The sequence below is a fragment of the Lepus europaeus genome, chromosome 6 (assembly GCF_033115175.1).
Source record: "Lepus europaeus isolate LE1 chromosome 6, mLepTim1.pri, whole genome shotgun sequence".
Classification (NCBI taxonomy): Eukaryota; Metazoa; Chordata; class Mammalia; order Lagomorpha; family Leporidae; genus Lepus; species Lepus europaeus.
Window position 1 is genome coordinate 127,510,949 of NC_084832.1, and position 19,479 is coordinate 127,530,427.

Genomic DNA, 19,479 nt, shown 5'->3' on the forward strand with positions numbered 1-19,479 from the left:
TGAAAAACAGTAGTGGAGACTGGAGGGTGATTCGCTTTCAGTTGCCTTGCCGCTCCGTTCTGGGGACACTGGAAGATCAGCTCCCGCGCTCTGCTTCCTAGAATGGGCTGCAGTTTGTGCACTTTGCAGAAGAGAGAGGAGCACTACAAACTGCTGTATGAAGTTTCCCAGGTGAGTGAGGGGCTCAGGCCGGCAGGTGCACGGCTGGGCTTTGTGTGTGTCCGAAAGAGCGGTCGGGGCGTCTGGCTGCGCTCTGTCTGCCTTCGGCTGAGTGCAGGGTGGAGAGCACGCTGGTGGCTGGGGGCTTTCCGCTTGGGTCCGGGGTGGCATTTGCCGTTGCTTTGCCACTCCCCCTTGCCATGACTTCCTGTGGGATGCTTTTTTCACATTTGGGGTAGCTTCTGCCAAGATGTCAATCAAGGAAGAGGAGCAGCCCTGAGATCCTGTCTGTAACATTTTGAGATACCTCTTTCATTTTGGAATAATGTTGACATTTGAAAACCACTTGTGTCATTGTCTGCATAAATACTGGGATTTAATAGTTCTCTGATCTCAGCTGTTCTGAATAGACAGGAAAAGTTTCTTGCCAAATCTTGTTAGCCAGAGGAAATTATTGGATTAATTAGGACTTTTTGCTTTGGTTTAGAGGAAGACCTGCTATTTTTGATTTAGAGGAGGAAAGATACATACTATGCCTTGCTTTTACAAGGAGATAAAGGAATATTTTTCTTGCCACGTCTTCTTGGATCCTTTTTTATTCTTTTGCCTATTAATACTAGAAATGCATTTTAGAAGCTTATTGAAATGTGCCTGTATGACCTAGAGAAAGTGTATAAATTCTGATGTCTCTCAGGGCTTGTTCGAATAAAAACAAGAAAGCCGTGTCCCCAGCCTTCTTAGCGGCATTGTATTAATTGCCCATATTATTTGGGCAGGTTCCCCTGGGGGGCGAATACTGAGGTCCACATTCCTTGTCTGGCAAAATAAAGTTTATTTCTGCGCATCCCAGTCAGCCCCAGATGCGTCCCACTGTCCGGTTTGTGTTGAGATGGTACCGCTCATGACAGGCGGTGTTGGGGAGGTTGGTGGTCTGTGGCCCAGCCATCGTGGAGTGCCCGCTGCCTACCCGTTCCCGCCACACCCCACCCCCCACCCAGACGTGATGCATTTCACAGTGGGCTAATTACAAAGTGGATTCGCTACACATGAAACAGCCCCTTCAGTCGCAACGTTAATGCACATTTTCATGGTAATGTGATCAGAGGCTCATTAGCCAGTTTCCAAAATGATCCTCTGCATTAATTAAATATAAAAATGACTCCTTTATCACCACAGAGAGGAAAAAGAAGATTAACATTGTTAATTACACGAGGGGCAGTACCTTTTGCTTGGTGTTTGCGCTACAAACTTGCAAGGAGAGGCTGCAACCACACTGGGTGCCTGCCTCACTCCCCTGCACTTGGACTGACGCAAACCGTCTCTAGGTGGAACACTCGGCTCTGCTTTGGCTCTCGGAGTTGAGTTCTCGGGTTGTGTTTTCTGTGGATGGTGAGGGAGCAGAGGATTAGATTCCTCAGTCGTTTTTCTCCGTGTGTTTTGGCTCGGAGTCCCCCAATGGATGTGCAAGTCTAGTATGCGTGTGTGGGTCGGGGTGGGGCTGGGGGGACCAGGATTGTCCCTCCCTCGTTATGCCTGGGTGTAGCTGCTTATGTTCTGAGAAATCCAGCAGGGTGGCTGCCTCGGGAACGGACCGCTGAGTTAGCTCAGGAACAGCAGCCTCCGCGAGGGGCTTTTAAAAGAATCCTCTGTGAGTTTTGCATTCAAGTGCTTCCTACATCTCAGGAAAACAGATAAATGGCTCGCTCACTGCCTCCACCGGCACTCTTCCTTGGAGTGCTTTTCTGTCCTCCACTCCAGAGTTTCAGTGCTTGTGGTCCTTAATAAAGAGGGTGAGAGATGCAGTATCAGCTCCCATTTAACCGGCTTTTATGAGATAAGTGGAAACCCCAGCTGAGAGGTCTTGCAGGTGGTGCCCTCCTCCAGCTCATCCCCAGATCTGCCTCCTGTTTGGTTGAGTTAATGGCAAAGATAAGATATCAAAGGAGACCAGTGATCAGCTCCTATAATACACCGGAGCCCCGTAGGGCGCTGTGCTGCCGGGTTCCTGTTTTTGTTGGGAGAGACGGCACCTCGGCAGCTTGGAGCATGGTTCTGGGCCAGGTGCATGCAGAGTGTGGAGCTGCCCCTGTCGGAGGTAACTGTTTGCTAGAGTGGCCCAGTGCATCTACTCACCTCTTTCGAAGGAATTAGCTCCTGCAAACATTAACACCTGGCTGCCCAAATCCTGTTTATTGACAGACTTGAGATTCTCATATCGCCTGCCTTTTTTGTTTGTTTCATTATTACTTCTTCACAGCTGAGGCAAGCTAAAGTCGAGCTGGGGAATAGAATGATTTTAGATCCGCAGTGAATGCCGGAAGCACTCCCAGGAGCAGAAAGCGTATTTCTGTATAACGGGATCGGGATGGCATTGAACTCGGTCCCGTTTTTGTTCGAGATGCTGTGTCCCGAAAATAGCCGGCAAGCAGACGATCGGAATGCACTTAGGTGTGAGAGGAGCTCAGGTTTACGTGTCCTGTTGTTAGGTTTTGCTCCTAGGGAGGAGCCAGGACTCTGTGGGCAGACGGGATGGGAAATAGTTTTCAGCTGGAGTTGGACCAATCATGCTGCAGCCTGCACAGGGATGCGTGAGTCCGGGCTTTGGGGTGGTACAAGGATCCTCCTCCCAAGCGTGTTCACGTGGCTTTACACGCCTGCCAACTTGAGTGTGCGCTAGGTGCAGTGGATTATTTTACTCAAAGTGGGTTATTCATTAACCTCTTAAGAATCAGTGGGCGGTTCTAGCCCTGCCCTGCTATTGACAGGAGCCGAGTTGCTGCTTCCTATTAATCTGACCCATTGGCCGCTTGGACCGAGAGGGCTACAAGGGCTGATTAAGCACTTCTGGCCTAATAACAGATTTATTTCCCCGTGAGTTGGCCTGGCAGTACCTAAATCATCTGACGCTGTAGCTTGGGTTTTTTATGCATAAATCCAATGTAACTTTTCCACTGATGGGCGTGATTCAGACTGTCATGGGGCTGAGAAACGTGTTAGAACCCAGGACAGATGTTTCGAAGTGGGCACTGTTCACAGAAGTGTTGCTATGGTTTCTGTGGAATCCTGTCACGTGGTCTCCCAGGGTCCTGTTGGTCCTCACTTGCTGTGTCAGAGAAAATCAACGAAGACCGGGTCCCCGCAGTGACTGTCTTCTTGGGAGCAGGCGCTGTCGGGCAGCACAGGGTGGCTTCTCCAGGTCCAGTGGTGTGGCCCAGCTGCACGTTTGCATCCGTTAATCAGAATCATAGACCAGAAGAGAGCCTCTCCCGAGGGGAGCGACCCAACCCCAGCACCGGCTCATGGTGACCCCTGTCCCCAGAGCGTCTTCTGATTGAACCCTTAGGAAAACGCGCGGGAGACTTAGATCTAGACTTAGAGAATCCCTTCCAAGCACTTCGCCGGTGGATGCTGCTGGCATCACGTTCTGGGAAGTGCTCATGGCTCCCTGTGACTATAACCTAAGGACCCACATGAGCATTGCCAGCCCTCGCAGTTGGTGCTGGACTCCTGTCCTGTTACCACTCTCCCTGTGTTCCCCGACGACATCCGACATCCTCCAGGCCACGTGATTTTCCTTCCTCTGTACGCTGGCCTCTGGGTTTGGACGGCTGTCACTCCTCCCTGCTCTTCCGGCTCTGTGGAACACCCTCCATACTCACCTTTCCCATAGCTACATTTTTTTCCCCTTAGCATCACTAGTTTTCCTGGTGTCTCTGTGGGAAGAAAATTGGTTTACAAGATGAGTCTGTCCCACCTAGGCCTCTCCAGGCATTTGGTTTCTGTTTGGCGCTCCTTTGCCGTGCCTCCGTGTGTCACTGAGTTGTAGGCTGCTGGAGGGCAGGTTCGTTGCTCGCTGTCCACTAGCCCGCACCCCACAGCACACCCTCAAGGAGACGCCTGGAACTCCTTGCTCATCCACAGCCTCAGGCTGCGTCGGACAGTGACCCCTTGGGTTGCGTCCCTCTGCCTGCCTCTCCATCCTCTCCTGCACAGCTGGTCAGATGGGCCAAGCACCTTGTGCAGGAAGCTGGAAGTTGCATTGTTTTCAGCCTGTGCAGGGTGTATTAGGAACCAGTCATGGGATGAGAATACGGCAGAAGAAAGACAGGGAGAAGGACACAGGACGGGGTGGGGGGAGGGGGAGCCCAGTTGGGAGGATGGGAGTTAAGGGTTCATCACATCCGTGAGGATCAGACAAGGAGCCCAAGAAACACGGAGCGGCTCGCCGGAGGGACCACACCTTCCCCTCCTGATGCTCTCCGACAGTCAGCCTCCTGTTGAATTTGCTTGAGTGAGGTGTCCATTCCTTCCAGATGCACCGGGGAAACGTCTTCTCCTGAAGCCCTCCAGCAGGTGTCTTCCATTCTAGACTTGAGGTTCTGTCTGCTCAATGAACTTCTGGTGAGCGCTGATGGCTTCGGGTGTGCCAAGTTCTGACCTTTGGCCATGGGCGGCACAGACCTGAGTGACAGTTCTTCTCTTGAGAAAGGCAGAATCTGGAGGCAGAAGAGAAATAGAATTTTTGTCTAATGTGGTAAGTGAAGAAATACGTCAGCGGTGAGGTTAACAGGTGCTGTAGGCATGCACACGTTCTCAGCGTGCTAGGGTCTTGAGAAAGGAGAAGAAAGAGGGACTCAAAAACATGGAAGGGTAGAAGCTTGTCCACCGAGGTAGCAAACAGGTGACAGGTGTGAATGGAGTTCCACTAGGGGACCTGTTAGCCGTAAGTTGTACTAAAGCCTGAGATGGTGGTGGGGTCCTGCGTGCTGGCCTGACAGGGGCAAGGCGAAGCCCCAGAGCATCTTCTGTGCCCTGATGCTTTGTCTGTTTTTCATTTTTAAGAGAGAGAGCTCTGATGAGCTGCGTGTGTGTGCATGTGGCTGCAGTGTTTTTGAGTAGCATCTGGCCTTGAACATGGGACGCTGTGGGCTCTGCAGCGAGACCACAGCAGAGCAGGAGCCGTGCTCAGGAGGCGGCAACCTCTGTGGGTTTCTGCCTTGTGAGACTCGGGGATGCAGTGAGGCTTACAAAGAGGGATGGGAGGAGAGAGGTGAATTCTGGGAGGGGAGAGGCTGTGGAGCTCCTCTGTGGGCTCTCGAAGGCCCATCCAGCGGGTAGGGTAGAGAAAGTGTGTGTGTCCCATGTGAAATGTGAGAACTACGGCCTGAGGGGAACAGGAGCAAGGCGCAGCATTGAGAACCATTCCAGAGAACAGAGGTGAGGAGGAAAATTGGGAATGCATACAGAAGAGGAAGTGGGACAGAAAGTCGGGGTGGGGAGCCGAGAGCAGAGAGGTTTCTGTAGGGGGTAGCTGTTGAGTAATCAGTATGTCAAAAGCTACGGTGCCTGGGGTTTCGAAATGCCCTGTGTCCTACTCTGCGGGAAGGACCTGTGCCCCGGTGCTGGGATGCCGTGAGCCCTGAGTGATGTTCCCAGCTGCAGAGAGCCCCTCGTCCGGGCCCTGCCTCTTCTTGGGATGCCCATAGGCAGCGAGGCATGGTGGGAGTCTGTGAGGACTGGCCAGGCTGGCCCAGCTTGGGAAGGCTGAGGGCTTTTTGGTTCTTACGTGGCTGTCGCTAGGCCTGCCTGGGAGTGTGGGGAGTGTGGCCCTTCCACTGCTCCATCCTGCTTCCTCCCCACCCCATTTGGAGTGTCTTGTACACTGCACCCTATCTCAGAATTGCCTTCCTGAGATCCTAGCCTGGGGATGCCCACAGAGCATTTCCCTGCAGGAATGAGCAAGAATAATCTAGAAATGGGTTGATTCAGGGTAGGTTGGACTGCACGTTCCGGAAGCTGAGATATGGCAGGTTATTGGTATGGGGTTCAGATTTTCTGGGCCTTTTGGAGTTCAGAATTCCTGGGCCTTTCATTTTTTACTTGGAAAATTACTTAAACTTGTGATATTAAAAATAAAAATTAATACCATTGCTTTAAAAACTAAGTTAATGCACATTTTGAGTTATGATGTTCAGATAATGATAATATTGTATTGAAAAAATAAAACAATACAATATTATCATTATCATTAAGCCTTGAACCTGCGTTAAATAGCATTTTGGAAGAAAGCTATAAATGTTAAAATGTTTTTGATGTGGGATTTTTAAAAATTAAAGTACACATTATAATGATTATATTTATACAGGTGCGTTTCCCTACTAGATGGGTCATAGTATATATTTCCCTGAAATCTATACACTTAATTTCTTTAGATTTTCACCATTTATGTAATTGATGTAGGCCTAGGGGAAGATCAGCCATGTCTTGTTGCATATTTGTCTATCTAGGTAAGATAATGTAGAAAAAGGTTTTTAGAGGTTCCATATTATAAACCAGGGAGACGTGTTACCAAAAGCTGACCTAGTAGATGTGCAGATAACTGATTCTTCAGCGCTTTTAGCAGTGCCTGAGAGAAGCTGTGTGCAAAGGAAGAAGACTTACTGGGCCACATGGTTTTGGCTTCCCAGGTCCGAGTTCAGGTCGCTCAGCTGTCTGGCGAGGCAGGAAAGTGGCTGTGGTGGAGCCAGTGTGTGCCATGGCAAGCCAGGAAGCAGAGAGTTGCCTGGGCCAGCGTGGGTTGTGCAGCCAACCGTGTCACTGCAGCATATTCCTAGGTCACACCCCCAGGGAGGCAAAGACCACCCCCCAGGCTCACCTCCAAGTCTGCAGTCTTTCCAGGCTGCACCCCCATGAGGCCAAGGCCTTTAGGGGACCCTGAAACAGACATCCAAACTACAGCAACTCACATGAACCTGTTGGCTAAGTGGGATTATCCCATTAGAAAACTCTTCAGTTTCTTTGTTGTTGTTGTTGCAAATGCTTTGAAATTCATGATCTGAATCAGGTAGACATCTGTGGATTGGTTTCCAGTCACGGTGGATGACGTGTCCTTATTAGCACGCGGTCGTTTCTTAACATTACAAGTGTTACTAAGTTAAGTATGAAGATGGATGGGTAGCAAAAACTCCTTTGACAGCAGTCAGTCAGCATTTACTACATGGTTCTTGGGTAAATAGATGTTCACATGCTGAATTTCTACAAGTCGCGTAGCAAGAAAGGTGCAAGAGCTCAACCAGCAGGTGTTCGAGAAGAGGCGCGTGGGCTGTGGTTCGTTGAAGATCTGCGCCCCTGACATGGTCCCCATTCGTATGGGAAGAGTGAGCAGGTGCTCAGAACCGAGTTGCCCGTCATTGTCTTCATGTTCTTCCCCATAATCTACCTTGGGGCAAGTGTCGTAAGAATTGTAGGTGTTATTCATCAGAAATGTCTTCTTCTTGTGACTTGTGTGGAGTTCAGCACCTCTGGGTGTTGATCTTGTCTTAAGATTCGGAATCGTGGATCATTGAAGTGCAGCTGTGCCTTTCCCATCTGAATGCATTTCCAAAGTCATCAGTATGAGCCGTTCCGTCGCTGTCTCCCTTCCAGCTGCCTTCGTTTCTTCTGTCAGAATTCTGTGGCTTTCAGTGTGGAATGCCAGCTTTGAAAGGGTTATTACGGAGAGTTCATTGTTTCCTTCAACAGAAATCTTAAGAAGTAGCAGCCTTATATCCTCCTCTGTGTTTCCAACATATAACATCTAATTGCTAATTTGTGCCATTCGGTAACAAGCTGTAAATCTTGCTTTCTGATGGTTTGGCTCCTTGTAAAGCTTTCTGGGTTTTTTCCCCCTCTGTTCTGCTTTATGTAGCTTTATGGAAAGGCTGTAGGAAATTTTTTATTTTGGAAACTTGCTCTCATGTCAGTAGAAATTAGATTTTTTCTGAACTAACCTCTCACTCCCAAGCCTCTTAAGGGTCTGTTCAGGTACCTTTATTTAAAAAGAAAAAAAAAAAAAACCTTTTTGAAGAGCATGTGAACAAAGAGCATTTCTAAAATCCTAGTATGGCTTAAGAGTAATACATCCGTAGATGAAAGCCCACCGTTGGAGTGAGTGATAGTTAATACGGTTTTGTGGTTGAATCACAGTAGAATGTGTTAAGATTTTTATAAAGTAAAAGAAAGTTGTGGGCAAAGCATTTCTCATTGACTAGCCACAAGTAATTAGTCTACACTTGCCCTGTGCTCAGTACTCAGCTGAACAATATCCCAGGGTACAAAACAAACACGGGGGCTGGCGCTGTGGCATAGTGGGCTAAGCGGCCGCCTGCGACGTTGGCATCCCATATGGGCACTGGTTCATGTCCCAGCTACTACCCATTGGGTCCAGCTCCCTGGTGATGCACCTTGGAAAATTACTGAGAGGTGGTCCAAGGGGTCCTTCCCCTGCACCCACCTGTGAGACCCGGAAGAAGCTACTGGCTCCTGGCCTTGGCCAGATTCAACCACACCTGCTGTGGCCATCTGGGGAATAAACAGCTGATGGAAATTTTCCAACCCCCATCTGATTTTCAAATAAATAAGTAACTATAAAAAAATCAGGTTTCATGCATATACTTAAAAATATATAAGCAGAACTCTACCATCTTCTCCTGCAATAGACCAGATCCCCCAGTGACTCCTCATGGAGGCCCTGTGACTCCTATTTGCAATGTCCAACTGGTTTTGCCCATGCACTTATGGAACCCAGTATTAAGGCAACATGGGAAATACTGAAAATACTGTTACAGTGCACACAGAGTGTTACTGCACCATGGGTGCCACGCACACCAGAGTGCAGCAGGTAGAAGTGGCGTTGCACAGAGAAGGCGGAACAGGGGCTTTTCAGTCTGGTGGGAGCATACATCTCCTCCCTCGTTGCGAGTTGCTCAACTTCACTGAGCAGTGTGGAGTCAGTTAATCTAAGCCTTGATGGGTTTTGTTGGCAGTGAAATAAGACAATCTGTTTAAAGGGCGTAAAGCATTAGAGGCGGATGTAAATGTCAGGTTTTGTGGTTGCAAGGGGGCTTCAGAACACTTATGGAAAATTCTCATTATCTTCCAGTCCCATTTTTCTGTGAGTGTTTTGGAGCCGCCTCCTGAGCCCCTATTTCAGTCTAACAATGACTGTGAAGTAGGTTTTGGAATTGCCACTCTACAGACCAGAGAATGAGGCTCAGAGTCACCATGTGACAAGATGACGTTGTCAGCGAGCAAAACGCCTGGGACTGCAGCCAGGGTGGCCCGATGCTGGGTCTGCATCGTGTTATTGTAAACACTAGAGGTCTCATTCCCTCTGAGCTCCTCACGTGTGTCCACTGACTCGGTCCAGGAACACCAAACAGGTGGCCCTTTGAGGCAGAGCAAATACCAGCTAGAAGAAGAGGGGAGAAACGGACGTAAGGGAGGAAGGGAGGGAATACAAATGCTATTCAGGTATCTGGAGAGTGTTTACAGAAGATCCCCTTTTTGCATAAGGAAGAGAACAAGTTCCTTTCCCACACCTCTTAGGCTACCATATTTGCAGCTAAAGCCAAACCATGTCACCATGAGAGCCATCGAGTGTTTTAGGTTAGTGAATCTTAAGGGGTTGGTTTGGTCTAGTGATTAAGATGCGGTTTGGGATGCCTGCATCCCGTGGTGAGTGCCTGGGCTGGTGTCCCAGCTCCCCTCCCAATTCTGGCTTCTGCTCCTTCACACCTAGGAAGCTGCAGTGGTGGTTCAAGAACTTGGGTTCCTACCACCCACGTGATGGACCAGGATTGAATTCCCAGCTCCTAGCTGTGGCCTGTCCCAGCCCTAGGCTTTGCAGACATTTGGGGAGGGAACCAGTAGACAGGAGTTCTGTGTGTCTGTTTCTCTTACCCTCTGCATCTCAGATAAATAAATGTATTTTTTTAAAAAATTCTCTTTTTTCTATAAATCTATGCTGGCAAAAAAGATTCCTTTTCTGTCTGGTCTTTTCTCCTCTCTTCCTTACATCCCATTGTAGTCAAACTGTAGCATTGATTTGAAAACAGTATGATCTTTTCCATGTCTTTGTTTGTCAGCATGAAGCCCCTCTTGCCTGGAACGTCTGTCCCACCTGGACACTCTTTAAAAACTCCAATGCCTCGGGATTTAGCTCAGGGTTTGCCGTCTGGAGCTGATCTCGGCTCCCAGGGCCCACAGACCACCCCCTGTGTGCGCCTCGTTGGCTTCACAAGTTGAAACGCAGGCAGCTGCTCCGGCTAGTGTTGGGATCTGCCCGTCTCTGCAGGTCCCCCTTCTCACATAGAGCCTGGTTCACTCCCCAGTGCCTGCTATGGCCATAGCTGTGCCTGGCCACGCCAGAAGCTGGGAACTGGCCCAAGGCCTCCCGTGTGAGTGGCAGGCATACAATGACGTGTTTTCGTGCTTTGTGACGTCGCTGCTTTCTCAGTGTCTAGCAGCATGAATGCCGTTTTCAGTCTGCGTCCTCAGAGCCTGTCCCCGTGTCCATGCGTGTGCCCCTCGATAGCAGGGTGGAAGACTGCATGCTGGGTGAGCTCGAGCCTGGGGGAAGGAGCACCAGGGAGTGAGACAGGACCTCTGCCTGCAGGCAGCTTGCTGTCCAAAACCGTCAGCAGTAGAAGTGGACACACAGCGAGCTGTGGCCCAAGGACGTCTTAGTTCTGTGGGAGAGAAGGGCAGTGAAGGGTCCTGGGATTCCATAGTAGTGATGAGTTGCTGAGGACACAGGAAGGTTAGAATCAGACCTAAAACAGGGCAAGTGCTGTGTATGAAACAGAGCCGTCACATGCACAGTGCTCTGTGAGAGTAAGTAAGTGCTGATTGAATTAGGAACTGTCACATTTCTGCTTTTGTTGCCTTTCATGCTGTGAAATCGAAATAAGCTATTTGTGTAAGGATAAGCATTTATACACACACACACACGTACACACATATAATGTGATTTATATCCAACATTGGAAAAGTGAAGTATGGCTAAAATTGTTAGACTCTTTTATATATGCTGCCCATTAATATAAAAAGAATTTAATATGATCATTATAAAATGTCCTGGACGTTACCTAAATTTTCCCTGATGATGGTGCCTTTGGGTTTCATAATTATTCTAACACTTATATGAGAATCCCTCCCAGTGAAAATATCCCTATTAAGCTTATAAAGCAAAGAATAGCCTCTGAAAATCATTTCTGAAACTTTAAGCTCTAAATAAAACCTAATCACATTTAATAATATATGGAAATACATTTTTCCAATAACTCAAAATCATATTTCTCTGCGTTTTTGCTTTGACAGCTGGGATGTTCTTTGAGCCATGAACAATATGGTGAGAGTAAAGATAATCTCCCTTCATGCGCCCAAGATCCATTAAGCATTTCAGAAAGCTGGCTCGGTGGCCCACAGATAACTTGAGATAGAAAACTTGGAGCAGAAGTTACATTTTTGCATTTTAAAAAGTTCCTTTTTAAACAGGATTAATTTTTCTATTTCCATGAAAATTAGGTATGAACTGTGACCAAAATGCTGAATGTATTTGCTGTGTCAAACTAGGCTCTTACCAGGTCCTAAGGAAATCTGATGGGGGAGGGAGGAAGGAGAAGAAGGAGGGAGGAAGGAGGCAAGGATGGGGGAGGAGGGGATAGTTTTACTGTCTTGCTAATGGTGGCCATTTTAATAACTATATATAAATGTGATGTCTCTACCTTGAGGAATTGGTAAATTTTAGAAAAGTTAAGTAAAAGTTTTTAAGGTTTTTGGCATTGCGGTGCATTATACTTATTGCAGTAATTGGAATTGAGAGAAAGTTGGATCTTGACAGTAGCCCAACCAGTAAACCGTATTTTAGTGCATATGAAATACAGGGTAGAAAGTTGTAGACAAGTATGTCCTCCTGAATTGGCTTGGACCTGAAGGCTTAATCTCGTCTTTTCCATGTCCACCTTCTGAAGTAGACTGTCACCAACCCGTATCAGTAAGTAGGGTAGGACAGAGTCGTCATATGGTGAGCAGATTCGTGGTCCACTAGCAACAGATATACAGAGGTGCTTCCAAAAGCTAATGGGAGAATGCACTTACGGGGGGCGTTTGCTCTGGGCCTAAGTCTCTAGAAACCCACGTGTGCCTTTCCTAAGACCCCTGCTCCAGGGGCTTGTGAGGACCCCTTGTATTTCAGCACAGTCTGTGGCCACCCGCTCTTTCTCAGGTTTCCAGGACCTATGTGTACCTGAGACTTTTTTAAAAAGTTGTTGAAATAACATTAAATACCAATTTACTTTTTAAAATGTTCTTACAAATCTTTAAGCCATCATTCTATTATTCCTCTTGAAATGAAGGTCAGGGGTCCTGGCTTCAAGAGAGAGATAACCGATGACAAACAAGGCAGAGGGAAATCACTGGGAACCACTAGGATCCATACACAGCCTCTCCTGCGGGCAGCACCATGGCTCACTAGGCTGATCTCCGCCTGCGGCGCCGGCATACCGGGTTCTAGTCCCGGTTGCCCCTCTTCCAGTCCAGCTCTCTGCTGTGGCCCGAGAGTGTAGTGGAGGGTGGCCCAAGTGCTTGGGCCCTGCACCTGCCTGGGAGACCAGGAGAAGCACCTGGCTCCTGGCTTCAGATCAGCGCAGTGCGGCGGCCATTGGAGAGTGAACCAGTGGCAAAAGGAAGACCTCTCTCTCTCTCTCTCTCTCACTCTCTCTCTCTCTCACTCTCTCACTGTCCACTCTGCATGTCAAAAAAAAAAAAAAAAAAAAAGCCTATCCTGCAGTATCCATCTGCGAATATCCCACTCGTGACCCCTTTTGCTCGCCGGGCAGTTCTCACTTGGTCTGTGGCAGGTGAGCATGACCACTGTGTGTCCTGCTGGTATCTCTGAGTGCACCCAGTCCCACATCACCAGTATGCCAGTAACAAATCCTCAGTTTTCATCTTCACTACAGCCAGAAAATAATTTTGTAACTGGCCACTCGCTTTGAAGTTTATTTGGATGGCTTTGAAGTATTCACAGCTTTCTGACTGCTATTTTCTGTGTTTTAGAGATCACAGAAAGTTCTTAGAAAAGCACTTAATAATTTGAGACATTTCTCTTTTTTAAGATTTATTTTATTTATTGGAGTTACAGAGAGAGGTAGAGACAGAGACAGAGAGACAGAGAGAGAGAGAGAGAGAGATCTTCCATCCATTGGTTCACTCCCCAAATGGCCACAATAGCCAGAGTTGCGCCGAACTGAAGCCAGATCTGGAAGCTTCTTCCGGGTCTCCCATATGGGTGCAGGTACCCAAGGACTTGGGCCATCTTCTACTGCTTTCCCAGGCCACAGCAGAGAGCTGGATCAGAAGTGGAGCAGCTGGACACAAACTGGTGCCCATATGGGATGCCAGCGCTGCAGCTTGGGCTTCAATCAGCTGTGCCACAGTGCCAGCCACTCTGTTGATACTTCTCGTATAGGTTTAGTTTCCTTCTCTACAATCTTATGATAAATTATTGCTTTTTGATGGTGCATTAGAGACAAAAGAAATGACTAACAGGACCTTAGGGACCTATATATTAATAAAGTAGTAGTAGTTGTAGGTAGGAGCCAATGATTGGTCGTGTGATGCCTGATGTTACCTTGAATCCTCCCAAAAGGAAATCAACGTGCTTAGAAAACGGTACTCTCACTGCTGAATATGGTGATGCATTTTAATTACTTAACGCATTACATAGTGATACAGAAAACCAGAAGAATCAAACTCCTCACTAACTCTAGTAAATGCACTCCATTTTAAACCTTTAAAAAGGATAAAATAAAAACCATCTCTTCGTGCAAGTTCTCACAAAGTAGAAATGTTACAAACTGTGAGCCTTGATGGATGCCCGTAGTTACTTTGTTTCACCTGGCATTTAAATTGTGTTAGCTTGTTAAAAAGGAAAAAGAATACCTTGAGCATATTCTGTCTTGGCATAAGTGTCCCAGAAACAGGCTCTTTGTTGGAGACTTTGCGGGGGTGAGAAGCGGGGCGGAGGAACTGTTTAAGGAACAGCCCATGGCGGAGCGTGAAGAAAGTGGGTGTGGCAGAGGAACCTGTGGACCTGGGCTGGTGTCCGCAGAGCCCTGGGCTGATGGCACAGAGTTTGGGAGCTGGCAAGGTCCTGCTGAGCTGTCCCCAGCCAGATGGTTCTAATGTGTGGGTGTGGCTGCAGGTCTGGACCCGGCACTTCCCTTGCACTGCACGCATTCCTAGAGCAGGATCAAGCATTGGAGCTGCAGCAGCCATTCCCCCAGCCCTTGAGGGGAAAGCGCCTGTTACAAAGGGGTATCCTTGCCTGCTGTCTACTAATTTATCTCAGAATATCTGAACACATTCCCCAGGCTGTAATACAATTCTCGCACTGGGATTTTCATGAGGAGACAAGCTCATGTGATGGTTGAGCTTAAGGTGAGATTGTTCTCACTTTAGTCATTTCATGGAATGATGGTGTCATTGCCACATGTTAGGAGAATGTGACAATGAATGTCTAACCTGTAGAAATGTAACAAATTGTACCTGGAGGTTGATTTTGCTGAGGCTAAGACAGTCATGTCGTGGTGTGACTGCACTTGCTCTCCTTGCCCAAGCCGCGTTGTTGAACTTCTCAATGCCATGATCACCTCATCGGGATGTTTGCTGCCTGTGTCCCCCCGTGGCTTCCAGGGACTCCATCTTTCTGTCTCATCGCACTTGTGTGACTGGTGCTCCGTGTTCATTAAATCAATGGGCAAGAGCAAAGAGAAGAGAAACGCGCACTTCCATTGATTGCTTCTCTGGGAGAGCAGATGAGCACCCTCCAGTACTGAGGAGAGAGTTCACGTGCCAGAGTCCCCTCTTCCACTCAGTGCTTTCATTAGCTTGGTTTGCTAAATACAGTCTCATGTTTGGAAGGGCACTCTGTTCCCTGTGCTTGAGAATTCACTCTCCTGCTGAAAGGTTTGGTCTTGGTGAGGTGAATGTAACCACTGTCACATTGTTGATAGGCAGGAGTTCTGGTAAATTCTCAGTACCAGCATCGATTAGATCGCACTGCTTGTGTGTCAGATTTTTCTTTCCTGTTGAGCTATCATAATGGCTCGTTTTATGTTCTATGATGGCTGATAATTAAATTGACTGTTATTCTCAACTGGTGCCAAAACCACAGTGATTTTGGAAGACTCAGTCTTACCAAGTTTCTCTTGGATCTGTTGACTGTTGTCTCTGTGCTCAACTAATTGCAGAACAGCAAGGTATTTCTGCAGTATTCAAAAAACATTTGTTTAATTGCATGACTTAATGTGTTACATGAAAAATAAAACCTGCCCCCAGCAGCTGCCAGGCTGTGGGCTGTGCCCCTTATTTTCCCTGAGGCTCCTCTGTGCCTAACAGACACCATAGGGTCACAACTGTCAAGGTTTTTTAGTTCTTTTTGAAATAAGTGAGATCAAATAAATTATTTGGTGGGTGGCAAATTCCCTGGAGGGAGTTGGCCAGCTCAGGAATCTCTGGGGTACTTGGAATGCCTCAGATAATCTGGTCCCTTGTGGAGACAGGAAAGCAGGAAGCATTCTTCCGTGTTGACCTTGGTCACGAGGGTGGTGGGAGCTATTCTAGGACTTGGGCCATAGGAGTGTGTCTCTGAACACCTGTCACATTGGCTGGTGCACATTTGCGGCAGTACTAATGGTCAGGTGCTATGCAAATATTCGGTCCAAGTGTGGGACAAATGGAGCTAATCAGACCAGAGAAAGGTCCTTTCATGAAGAAAATGGTTCTACCCAGCACTACCCAGTCGAACGGTGTGTGCCGTCACGTACAGTAGCCATCGGCCACATCTGGCTGGTAAGCTCTTGTACTGTGGCTGGTGTCACGGAGGGATTGGGTTTCTGATTTCATTAATTTGAGCTCGCTTAAATTGCCACAGCCACATGTGGATCCTGGCTGCTGTATTGGACAGCAGGGCTCTAGACATTCTTTAGGACTCAAATCCTGAGCTGTAGAAGTGATGCTTTCAAGTCTAAGTTTCATTCGTATTCTGCCCTCGTGTTTTTTTTTTTTCTTTTAAATCTCTCTGTGGAATTTTTTGAAGATGGATTATGTTTAAATATGCAATGCTTCTTGAAGAAGTGAAATAAAATATAAATTCAGAAGGGAAGACTAAAAATAGGAGTAACAGGGAGTAGCCTGGAGAGGAGGCTTAGTGCCTGGAACACTGCGAGAGCTGCCTTAGATCGCAGCGTGCAGTAAAGATGCTGGCACAAAAGCTTCACAGAGTGGAAACCGGAAATCCCCGGCCGTTGTTGTCTCCCACGGGAAACGGGGTCATTTTTTTTCATCCAAACGCAGCACAGCTGTATTTCTAGAACTGAGAAAACAGTCATCACCGGGGACATTGTGAGATGATCCGTTCCCCTTCCAGGTGCATCAGTGGAAGTAAACGCAGTACTAACATGGCCGTGTTAATACCTGGAACTGGGGGAGCGGCGTGCACTCAGCGCCTTCCGAATCTGCCCTGAAGCTAGAACTGTAGCCGTTTTCCCTGTGTCTACCAACGGCAGAGGTCTCTAGGACGTGCCGTGTCTTCAAAGCCCATAGTGCGTTTGGATGTAACACTGTCAGTTCTGTGTGATTCAGTACACTCAGCATGTATGCCAAGATACGTGCCGTTCAGATTCACCGTTGAGTATAAACCCACCGCTTTTGGATGGAAACCTATTCTTGCCCCCTGCTAAGGGGAATATGTCCCATCCACTCCTTCCAGGTCCCAATGCAGTAACCACTGTCTCCATAGCCGTGGCCCTTATCCTGGCCCCCTAAGCGTTACATGCAAATTGCCGAAATCTGAGGTTCCTCCATGGCAGTATTTCTTTTTAAAAAATTTATAAATTTTTATTTATTCAAGAGGCAGAAAGAATGCCCATGTGCTGCTTCAGCCCCCAGACGCCTCCCCCGGCCAGGTCTGGCACAGGCCTCATCCTGGTCTCCCATGTGGTTGGCACAGACCCGGGTACCTGAGTCATCACCGTTTCCTCCCAGGTCTGCTCAACAGGAGGCTGGGATTCGGAGTAAAGCCAGGCTCTCTGCCGCGGGATGTTGATGTGCCACGCAGCATCACCACTCGACCAAACGCCTGCCCCGCGCCGGTTCTGTCACCTCTAGTCCACCTTTCCCTACTAACCCTCCCCTGGGTTCACTGAACCCCCGTTTTCTCTGAGCTCCCGGCCCCTGGTGTCTGCTGGCTGTGCATCACAGGAGGTGGCTTTACCCACCGTGCCACAACACCAGCCCCAGATAAGAGGAATGTTTAAACAAGAAGGGAAGAAGTGATTCTTCCCCAACACTGAATGAATGTAAGCTGAGAGGAGAAGGCAGAACCGAGCAGCAGGCCAGGGCTCCCAGCCACAGTCGTGGGCGAGCGGTGGTGCCGGCCCCAGAGAGAGAGCAGCTGTTGGGGAGCCACGGCCCTTGGATGCTGATGAGTTGGATGCCGGCTCCCCCTTGGCAGCTCTCGGAGCCTCACGTGGTCTCCTGATTATTCACATGGGCACCGGTTGTTTTCCTCTTAGAATTCTCCATTGTTCCCATGGCGCCAAGACCATTGCTGGGTGAAAGGAAGACCTCAAGAAGTGTGGAAGTGGATTAATTTCACATCACTTGAACGCCTTGCTATTAAATCATATTGCATCAGCTATGAAATTTTAACTGAGATGCCAGTCCCACAGCTGAAGATACTGTGTTGTCTTTTTTTTTTTTTTTTTTTTTTTTTTTTTTTTTCGGAAAAAGAGCTGACCTCAAAAGTATTGGCTGCAGTTTTCCCAGATGTAGTTTACTGCCAGATGCTGTTTAAATGGAATAGAAGTGCAGTGAACAACACAAACTTTTCCACAGAGGAGAAGGGGCTTAGTTTTTAAAGACTTAGTTTTTGAATCCCTTAGCAAATGCTAAAAGAAAAATCTTGACAATTCCTCAAGCCTATGACAAAGCTGTGCAGCAATGAATAATCTCACTTTTCCCCCTTTTCCCGCTAGACTAGATCAGATTATTGCATCCATTTGAGTCGTGTGGTCGCAACTATAATTTCAGAGAAACAAGACGTTTTCCATCAATGCTTGTGTGCCTTGTACCATTTTCAGAAACATGGCATTTGTGTTAAATTAAACCAAAATAATTTGACTTGCAAGTTTAAAATGTAGCTCCTAAATAATTGAAATGCATTAGTGACTTTTTGGTAACATGAGTAGTAAATTAACCCGGTGGTTGATAGTGACTGTCCAATTAAATTCAGCAGAGAATGGCTGCTGGCGTTCTGTATGCAAAGCACTGTGTTTGCCCAGGGAGCTGCAGAGGTCAGAGATCTGACCCCTGGCGGCTCAGCGTCATAAGGGTCACTCAAGGAAGAGTGAGATAAAATGTAAGTGATGACCAGGAAAGGGGGCGGGGTTGTGACTAAGGGTGAGCCAGGAACCTCGGGAAGGTTTGTGACCCAGGGGCTCCTAGGACATGGAGCAGCGTGGTCTCAGGGAGACCAGAGGGGAATTGTGAAGAGGGCAGAGTGAGCAACCGAAAAGCCAAGAGGAGACCCTGCGTCTCCTCGGGGGACCCCGAGGGCCACTCAGAGTTTGATTTGTGGTTGCAAACCTTCCGATGCCTTGTCAAAGACAGTACGAGACCAAAGCCGTGGTTGGCTCACATGAGGGGGGTTCCTGGCAGCAAGGTGGGGAGGTTTTAAGAGTAGAGCCCCCCCCCCCCCAAATGAAATACAGAGCTTTGAGGGCAGAGCACGTTGCCTGGCAGAGTTTCCTGGGGACTGCACAGGGAAGGGTTGGAAGGTCAGTGCAGTGGGTAACGCCCCTGAGAGTGGGGAGAATCCTGAGAGCCACATGGGAGGAGGGATGCTCCCCTGGAGAGGAGAGGAGTCTCAGGGCAGCTTCCCTGGGGTCCCGGCTGCGGCAGAGAGGTCCGGGCGTGCCTTGCAGGAGGGTGTCTGCCACTTGTGGGGCGGAGTGAGAGGACACATGCAGCGTTTACCAGGGAGGCAGGGTGGAGGCTTATTTCCCGACAGCCCTTTACCCTTGATGTGGGACTGAAATCATCACCCCACCCCACCCCAGTATCCTGCTGCTCCTCCCCACCTAATCAGAGAGACTCCTGCGAGCACTTAAACTTGCTGAAGTTTAACCTCGGCAGGTGGTGAGCATCCCTCTGAGAGCGAGCAAGGTCAGAGTGGTGGGCGGCTCTCGAGATGGGTTTCCTGTGGTTTGCTGTCACATGGGAGGGAGGGAGGAGATGGGAGGGTGATGGAATATTCCGGTACATGAGCAAGAGAGGCAGGGATAGGGGCACGAGCTGGCTGGGAAGGGTAGTTAGGAGAGGGAGCCAGGAGCATCACAGCGGGAGGCTGCTCTCCATGGAGACGTTAGGGAGAGAACGGACCGTGAAGTCCCAGCTGGGACTCTTGGAAGGATTTGGTGGCATGGTGGGGGCAGG

General features: G+C 48.5%; 1 protein-coding gene across 1 annotated transcript in view; it reads left to right on the plus strand.

Annotated features, from left to right (window-relative positions):
* Positions 1 to 102: 102 nt before the first annotated feature.
* PDZRN4 (PDZ domain containing ring finger 4) overlaps positions 103 to 19,479 on the plus strand; it is a 136,157-nt gene continuing 116,780 nt past the window's right edge. The window contains exon 1 of the mRNA XM_062195536.1: positions 103 to 171. Within this exon, the coding sequence (XP_062051520.1) occupies positions 103 to 171 (69 nt within the window). The remainder of the gene's footprint in view (positions 172 to 19,479) is intronic.